Source organism: Notolepis coatsorum (assembly GCF_963971535.1).
Source record: "Notolepis coatsorum genome assembly, chromosome: 1".
In the NCBI taxonomy this organism is placed as follows: domain Eukaryota; kingdom Metazoa; phylum Chordata; class Actinopteri; order Aulopiformes; family Paralepididae; genus Notolepis; species Notolepis coatsorum.
Genome location: NC_140165.1, coordinates 231202846 through 231212818, shown reverse-complemented (window position 1 = coordinate 231212818; position 9973 = coordinate 231202846). Strand labels below are relative to the sequence as shown.

At 42.9% G+C, this 9973-nt stretch overlaps 1 protein-coding gene across 1 annotated transcript; it reads left to right on the top strand.

Annotated features, from left to right (window-relative positions):
• Positions 1-2316: 2316 nt before the first annotated feature.
• Positions 2317-7896, top strand: LOC311224222 (Y-box-binding protein 1-like; the record flags this gene model as incomplete). The annotated part of the gene is made up of 2 exons (XM_084309119.1): positions 2317-3018; positions 7834-7896. The coding sequence occupies exons 1-2, from the start codon at positions 2332-2334 to the stop codon at positions 7894-7896; spliced, it is 750 nt and encodes a 249-aa protein (XP_084165245.1). The 5' UTR covers positions 2317-2331.
• Positions 7897-9973: the final 2077 nt, after the last annotated feature.

The window sequence follows — 9973 nt, the reverse complement described above, 5'->3', positions numbered from 1 at the left end:
TTTTCAATGTATGTGATGTATAGATTGGGGGAAGATGGTAGCATCTAACGGTGCCAGGTCAGAGAGGGCATAAATGTGTTTGGCTTAGCAGAGGTTGGTTCAGAGCGAGTGAGCACCACACTGAGCAGGGTGTTTGTTTTGAATTCCGATCGAAGACAAAACAAAGATAACGGGCCACAGAGGCAGAGCGCGATGGAGGTTTTGACAGTGAATGAAACGTTTTGAAATGTGTGTAAAGGTTAAACACGGTTGTCATGACAGCACGGCACATGACAACCAGAAAGGGGTGGGTTATCATAGCTATGACGAAGATCCTATAAAGCTGACGGTGGTTCCGGGTAGGGCCAGACAAAAAATCAGACCAAAGAAACGAATCCCACAGGAGGGAAGAGACCAAGATACTCTCTCCTCTCATCACAGAGAGGAGGGGGGGGAGGAAGAATGACACATCATCATTAGCTTCGGCTACCACGAGGATGGTCTTGGCTACCGAACAGGCCTGACCATTGTTGGACTGAATAGCAGAGGGACAATAGACTGGACTGAAAGATCATTAGATAGACTGAACACACCGAAAGATCATTAGAATAGACTTTTCAAGGACAATACAATCTGTTAACATCTGAGCTGAGGTTCCTGTTTATAGCAATAAACAACGCTTTTCCTCATAAGGTATTACGCTGTGTCGGAGTGTCGAATTCTTACGGAGGTGGAGAATTATTATGGTTTGCGGATTGTACTAACAGGGAGAGATAAGGATTTTATCAGCCAGTGTCGGAGACCTCAGGACCATTAAAATGACACAACGCAGAGGAATTGGATGGAGAGCCAAACAGACGAAGACGTGATACTGGCCAGATTGATCAGGATCTAACACATGGTAACATTAGACATGGTAACATTATACATGGTAACATTATACATGGTAACATACATGGTAACATTATACATGGTAACATTATACACTGTACATTATACATGGTAACATTATACATGGTTACATTATACATGGTAACATTAGACATGGTAACATTATACATGGTAACATACATGGTAACATTATACATGGTTACATTATACATGGTAACATTATACACGGTACATTATACATGGTAACATTATACATGGTAACATACATGGTAACATACATGGTAACATGATACATGGTAACATTATACATGGTAACATTATACATGGTAACATTTATGTTGGGGCTAATGGACTGTAAAGCTGACAGGACCGTTCTTATTGGTTTGAGATGATTTTTGTTGTACCATACGTTGCTATGGGGTGCCCCATTTATTTTGATCCTCCTTTTGGGTTAATACAACACTTTGAATTTAACACTGTTCCAGTACTCTCATTCTTTATTGCTGAACAGGTTTGTTTATTATTTCAAGCTTGTTACAGAAATGGCAACCACGAAGGGACTTTAAAAAAAAAACAGTGGAAAATATTCTCTATGTTGTTGTTAGGAGCTTTTGTTTTGATTAGTTAGTTTGGGGTTGCTATACCATGGCTACATCTATGCATTATCCTATTCAAGGGAGTATTGTTGGAGAAGAGGTTTCCTCAGACCAGGGAGAGGGAGAACTTGCTGAGGCTACTGACATTACATAGCTTCAGTCACGTTTGAGTGCTGTGGAAAGAGAGATCCAGGCTTTCCATATAAATACAACTAGACAAGATGACATTCTCAGGTATTACATTGACCGTGAATGTCAACGACTACAACAGACTTTTCAGAGCGATATTAATAACCTCCAACAGTCAATGGTGGAGTGTTTGAAAAGACGAGACAAACAGCTTAATGCTCAACCACAAAACCCCATCAGGAGGGCTAGCACTCCTGTACGGGATGATGCACCATCTGTTCACTTTTCAGAACATTTTGAACATGGTGGTATTGAAATGGAAACTGAGGAGCAAGGTTCCTTGCCTCTACTGCCTGTAGTAAATCCTCTACTGCTACCTGGAGTAAGTCCTCTACTGCCTGGGCCAGACCCTCCACAGTGGCAGCCAGGTGAGCTGAACCAGTTTGAGTCTTCCTTTGAACATTCGCATAATGAGCACGAATCTGTGGAACAAGGTCTCACACCACTATGGGATGGGGCAATGGCTGCACCGCATAAAAAGAGGAAGCCCTTGGTGGGGCTGTACTTAGCAGCGACCCCTATAGCCCAGTTCGATCGGCAACGGGAGCAAAGAGTGGAAAGCAGAGAGCCCGAAGGCAGCAGCCCCCACCACCGCCGGTCCAGGTTACTATCTAGCACCGGGAAACACACTAGAGAGTCACCGCCGGCACAAGACCACCATTACCAACCAGTAACCATGAGCAGCGAGGCCGCCGAAACGCAACAACCACCGCAGCCCGCTGACGACGCAGAGAGCCCGTCCAGCCCGGCAGCCGAATCTTCCGCGGCGGATAAGAAGGTCATCGCAACAAAAGTCTTGGGGACAGTCAAGTGGTTCAACGTCAGAAATGGATATGGTTTTATCAACAGGAATGACACAAAAGAGGACGTGTTTGTACACCAGATGGCCATACAAAAGAACAACCCAAGGAAATACCTTCGCAGTGTTGGAGATGGAGACACTGTGGAGTTTGATGTGGTTGAAGGGGAGAAGGGAGCAGAGGCGGCCAACGTTACCGGCTCAGCAGGTGTTCCAGTCCAGGGGAGCAAGTACGCCGCTGACCGGAACCGCTACAGGCGCTACCCCCGCAGGAGGGGCCCACCCCGCAATGGAGAATACCCTGAGAACTACCAGAGCGATGGCGAGGGCGAGCCGCCGAGTAGCGGAAGCCGTGAAGGCTGCGAGAAGAGCAGCCGCGAGGGGGCAGAGAGCGCCCCAGAGGGAGACATGCAGCCACAGCAGCGCAGGCCCTCCTACCCAGGCAGACGGCGCTACCCGCCATACTTTGGAGGCGAAGAGAACCAGAGAGGTCCAGACCAGGGCGGCGACAAACCAATGAGACAGACCTACTACAGAGGCTTCCGACCAAGGGGTCCACCCAAAGTACCTCTTAACTCCATGTTAGATAGGCAACAGCAAATCCTGCAACAAGTTCAGCAAAATGTGGCTCAGGCCCAGGAGCATCAAGCTCGAGGCTACAATAGAAGGAGGTCTCCTGTCACATACCAAGTAGGAGAGAAGGTATGGGTTAAGTTGCACCCACTGTCTGATGCCAAGGCCATGTTTATGGCAAAACTTGCTCCGAAGTGGAGAGGGCCAGCCACAGTTCTCAGACGTTTAGGGTCAGTGAACTACAGAGTAGCCATGGATAGCAGTCCTAACACCCATGAAACCTTGCATGTTGGGAACATGAAGATGTTTTATGGCAGTGGTACTACGCTTGGTGGGGGGGATGTGTAACATGCGTTACTTTATGAAGAAGATGTCAATGTGTTGATAAATGAAGTGTGGGCCCAATATGTTAGGATATGCCAATGTCAGCATATTTGGGTCACTTGACCTTTTAAATTCCAGGTATGGGTGTGGATAGGGGCGGTCCTAACCATCAGGGGGCCATCTTGGATTGGAATCATGGCCTCATGGAGTTTTGTTTGCTTACTGCTATTGTGAGAGGAAGGAGGGATTTTTCCAGGCCTCCTAAAAGATTCTCCATTAACCAAGGACAGTTCAGCTGCAGTGGTGTTTCCCAGTGGATTACTTCCTTTTCCTTTCCTTTTTTAAGATGTGGATCAACCCAGGACTTATCACCTTTTGGACACTCAAAGGTTTGAGTGTTGTTGGACACTACTAGCTCTACCATGCAGGCTGCATGGTCTGGTAGGCCTGAACATTATACATGGTAACATTATACATGGTAACATTAGACATGGTAACATTATACATGGTAACATACATGGTAACATACATGGTAACATTATACATGGTTACATTATACATGGTAACATTAGACATGGTAACATTATACATGGTAACATTATACATGGTAACATACATGGTAACATTATACATGGTAACATTATACACAGTACATTATACATGGTAACATTATACATGGTTACATTATACATGGTAACATTAGACATGGTAACATTATACATGGTAACATACATGGTAACATTATACATGGTAACATTATACATGGTTACATTATACATGGTAACATTATACACAGTACATTATACATGGTAACATTATACATGGTAACATACATGGTAACATACATGGTAACATGATACATGGTAACATTATACATGGTAACATTATACATGGTAACATTTATGTTGGGGCTAATGGACTGTAAAGCTGACAGGACCGTTCTTATTGGTTTGAGATGATTTTTGTTGTACCATACGTTGCTATGGGGTGCCCCATTTATATTGATCCTCCTTTTGGTTTAATACAACACTTTGAATTTAACACTGTTCCAGTACTCTCATTCTTTATTGCTGAACAGGTTTGTTTATTATTTCAAGCTTGTTACAAGTGTACCTTCAACGAATGCTATATTACTTGAAAGCACATACAATTCTGTATTTCCCAGTAAAAACGCTGCTAAACCATATATAGATGCACTTTATACCTTGTACTTTGTTTCTTGTATGTGTTTATGCTTTGTCTCGTAGTATGATATGCTTCACTGCCTGCCGTTTCGTTTTTATCTTTTGTGTGGGGACTGTGGATGAAAACTAGCATCCTTGCTAAATCCGGTTTATTTACACTGCATTTATTTGTAGTGTCCATTAATATGCTCTGTCCCGTCTAAATAAACAAATAAAGTAAAGTAAGTTCACACTGATCTGAGTCACATTATGAGCAAAATAATCAGATCTGGTCTCCCCTGCAGTGAGAACGGAGCCCACGTCAGGTGGCTTCAAGTCACTGCAGCAGAACCCCTCTGTAACATCCTTCGCCCCTTGGCTGCTGATTCATGCAGATGCCTGCTGCTCCAGGGGTGCTGCGCTGCTGGCCAGTCATTGATATGCTGTGTAAGACACTGTGTCTCAGGAGGCGCTCCCACCAACCAGCCCGGGTTTGCTTCCATCGCATTATGTCAACAGAAAGCAATACCGGAGCCCCCTACAGTCTAAAGTGTTCTCACTGGAGATCAACATTTCACCCACGTTCAAACGCACCGGGCGATTAGGGTTTATAATTAAATGCCATCGATTCGGGATTTGCCAGACAATGGGGGGAGGAGTAATGGAATACTTTTTAAAGGTTTAACAACTAAATATATCGGTAACGGCGATCGATCGCTGATCGCCGAACTAGAATGGCGGAGAGATGCAAGCTACGCCGCACGTCGACCTGTAAACGCACCCCAGAGTCGAGGACATTTAGGAGAATAGGGAGGTGTAGTCTGACGTCACTGGTTGTTCCACCCGTATAGGGATTCATCATTGGGAAAATTGATTATCGGCTATTGTAACAATGCTGCTTCATGGAAATTGAAAAGCTTCGTATTTTAAGGTAGTTATAAGGTTTTTAATTTGTCGTAGTTGTCACCTAATCCGCGTCACGGCCAGCTGATACCAAGCTAACTAGCTAACATTACCTAGCTAAATGTACTAGACATTAGCAATGTCTACTGTCGTGAACCATTTTAAATCGGGGGAGTTGTAGAGGAGTTTCGGGAACGAGTAAAATGTGCAGGTCCTCTTCTCAGACCTGCAGCTGCACACTCTGGGGAAAAGCACTGCACGCATCATGCGGGCTAGCAAGCTAGCTAGCTACTAGCGTTACGTAAAAAAACAATAACGTTATAAACTATACACAATATGTACAACGAAACAATGATTACATTAGTATTTACAGTGATTTAATATGCAGAGAAATAACGTTATACGATTTAAATTATAATTACAAATAAAAAAAAAATTGTGGTTGGCTACTAGGGTGACCAAACGTCCTCTTTTGCCCGGACATGTCCTCTTCTCACGCCCTGTCCGGGGCGTCCAGGGGGGGTTTATAAATTCATGGAAATGTCCGGGGTTTCATTGTTTTTTAGTTTCAGTTTCAGTTTCACAGCCCTTTGCGAGCATCTGAAGGCTCGGGACTGCATTTTTCGCCGAACATATAAATTACCGAATTAAAGTGCTATTCGTTGCCGTTTGAATGCCATCTGAATCACCAAAATCCGTGCCTCGGTTCTCGAGTTACATGCTGATATGTCAGGCGTGCAACTTTTTACATGGCGCGCCAGATTATCACCCCGAGAAGCATGCAGCTGCAGAGCCACAGAGCCAGCGGCGCTCTCAGGGCCGTTACTCATTAGCACTAAAAGTGATTTTTCTTTATTGTGTACGAAACTTCAGAATGTTATCTTTAAAAAGAGACCAGGCTTATGCATGTGCTATAAGCATAAAGTATAAAGATAAACTTTGCAAAAAAAGTATGCAGTCCTCAAGTTCAAGTAAAAATAAATTGCCACTTTTCTGGGCGCATGTTATGTGGTTAAATTTGGGATATTGCAACCACTGCAGAAAAATGTGAGTACACAAGTTCACGTTCACGTTCAACTCAAGTTCAGACCTATATGCTACTCTATTTCATTAGCACTAAAAGTGATTTTCCTTTTTTGCATTAGTAACTTCAGAATGTTATCTTTCAAAAGAGACCAGGCTTATGCATGTGCTATAAGCATAATGTATAAAGATAAGCTTTGCAAAAAAAGTATGCAGTCCTCAAGTTCAAGTATAAAAAAGAAATGGCCGCTTTTCTGGGTGCATGTTTCCAAGCATATGTTAAAACGATAAAGGCATCTTTGAGTAAACTTTGAGTAGAGATTCAAGATTCAAGAGGTTTATTCATCACATACAGTACAGTACACAAGACATAGTGAAATGAAGGTGGCCATGCCTGCTTTCGATTGTGCAAAGTATCATTAAGTATCTCGAGGCTGGGGCCAGCATGTCCTCTTTTTTGGAAATCAAAATATGGTCACCCTACTATAAACTAGTGTTGGGTGAAACAGATACTAGCCACAGATTCAGGGTCAGTTATTTTCGCATTGTACGAATTGTTAAGCTTATGGAATGTAAGGGAAATCTGATCCTAGGACTGCGACTAAAGCCAGGAGTTTACGCTGTGGTGACGTCAGCAGCGCCAAATGGCAGTGTAGTTTCCCAGTGAACAAAAACATAAACGTTGTTATTTTGCTACCTTTACGAGACAATTTAGAAATGGGTAATGGGGAAATACATTTCTTTGGACAGAGGGTGGAACACGGAAAAACGAAAATTACGTAACCACTACACCTCCCTATAGTAAGTAGACTGTAGAGAAACTGGAGATTCATTATAACAGTGCAGTCCTCATGATAGACCTCACATCAGCCTCATTAGCGTTCCTCGGTTGGAAAATATTGTGGGTCGCCATCTTGTTCATTAGTAGGCTACTGTACATACATCAATGACTAAATCTTTGACCTTGGAGATGAGTATAATGGCTCCTTGGTTTCAAGGAGTTTCTGTAGACAGGACCATTTAAATGTAGATTTTCCTTTCAATAAGCACTTCCGCGAACACTGTGCTCCTTCAGATGAAGTGTGGAGCCTTGTTGTTGTTATTGTATAAAAATTTGCACCATGAGGTGCGGTAAGAAAAACATTTAAAAGTTCAACCTGTTTCATTCGCAACCAATTTGGACAATAAAAGTTATATTCTATTCCGTTCCATTCTGTCCCGTGACTTGGGTTGGCCTTCTCCAAACATCACATAGGCGTGAGCTAATCACACTGCTTGACATCATCGAATATGATTACCCCGCAGACCCCTCTCTGTGTGAATTTACATAACGAACGGGGAGGATCGTTAGCTGGCCTTGACTGTGTCTGTTTGTCGCCTCTTCTTCTGGCAGAGTCTCCGTGACGGACCGGGCGGTGTGGCAGCCACTCAGCCCACTGTGAACGCTCGGCTGTGAACGCTCCACTGTGTCAATAGCACATATATTATCCTCCTTGGCTGAGCATGGATTATAATCACTTAGATTAGATTTTGCCAAAGATGTGGTCATGACCCAGAAGTGCATTGGGGGAAGATTAAAATGGGTCCAGAAATTTTTCTCAAGTGTTATTCTGGGAAGTGATGCTACTGTAATGATGTCACATTTTTCCCAGTGTTGTAAGGCTAAATAAAACATGAATATACCGTATGAATATGATGAATATACCGTAGCTAGTTTTCTATAGTGACATATATATATAAATATGACATATATTCCATATTTATAAAACTAGCTCAAATCTTCCGGTTTAGCTGCAATATGTAGCGCACGCAATTGGTTACAGCTCCGCTCCCGTTATCGTTAATTTCGTTTAAAAACCTTATTTGGACAATACCAAAAGAGATTAGACCACATCGTATGTATTGATAAGACCCTCTACTAACTATATCAAAAGACAACATGGATAAGGATAAGAGAAAGGGTGGAAGGAAACAAGACACAGCAAATCTAACGGCGCCGATTGAAACACGTTCAAGGAAAATGACAGGCGACGCTGTGGCAGATCCGTTGGTGACAAGCCCCGACGCGGGGAATATAGAGGAGAATACACAGGGACCAAGGACAACTGGCCCCGAGATGGAGACAATAGATGACAACATAACAGGAACATCAGAAAAAAGTACCGTGAAGGAAAAAGCAGGCGATTTTGAGAAGATAATAGCAAAAACATCCATCGGATCCCTCACTGCTCCAATAACATCAACTGACACAAGCAGTTCAATTACACAACCCGACTTCAACTCTCTGACTATCCTGATAAAAGAACAGATGGTCGCTTTCAAAGCACACGTAAAAGAACAGATGGTCGCTTCCAAAGCACACGTTGAACACATCGATACTAAATTCGAAGAGGTTATGAGAGCGGTCGCTTTACAGTCCATGCGAATCACGACAGTGGAGATTTCGGTGACAGAAAACACAAAAGCAGTCAAAGCGAACGAAGGTGGCTTGACAGAGATGGGAGAAGAGATGGAAAGAGCTAAAGAGGAATATCGGAGGGAAATAAAAGGGCTTAAAAACGAAACGATGGAGATGCAACTAGAAACCCAACGTTACCACAGGCGGAATAACATCCGCATTGTGGGGCTTGATGAAGCAGTGAACTGCGAAGACATCAACTTTCCAAAAGAGTTATCAACGATTTTGGATAACACCGATCCAAACAAAGTGCCAGAAGTGGAACAAGTTTACAGAATCGGTTCCCAGGGGCAAAGTATCAACGGGCAGAGAGTCATCATTGTCACTCTGCGGAAAACTACAACAAGGGATGACATCATCAAATATGCTCGCAACCAACGTGGGAAGCTGAAGTATGGTGATAAACCAATATTTATCTACGAAGATTTGAGCAAAGAGGCCATCATCCGACGTCAACCATACAAAGATGTGATGCAAAAGCTGTACAAAGCCGGCTACAAGCCAAGGCTAGCATATCCGGCGCTGTTATCATTCTTGGGCAATAACGGCCGCAGGTCAGGTCCATATACACCTTTTGAAGCTGAGGATTTCCTGAATCAAAATGTAGCAAATAACCCAAAGCATGACGAAAATGCCGGAATCAGTTAAGCCTCTCTCTAAATATATACCAGTGTTGGAATGACTTTATTGTGTTCATCAATGAGGTCATTCCACCAGTGTTGGAATGACATTGTTGTGTTCATCAAAGTAGCAAACGATATGCAAGTCGTCTATAACAAAGTGTACTGTGTATAATACGATTCATAATACATTATAATTTCAGTCTCTGGTCTCTGAGGGGACAAATAAATATCAATGCAAAAAGATCTATCTGGAATATTCTGGGTTTATCGCTCAAATGCCCTGGGTCTCTTAGATCATTCTGGAATGTAAAATAGTCTAGGCACTAGTATATTCTACAACCTTCTAGAATATAAGGCACCATGACAACGAAGCATACAACTCTAACAATAACATTCGGTGTGTATACACATAGCAGATAATAAATTAAATTAAGTGCAATCAGTCCTTAATA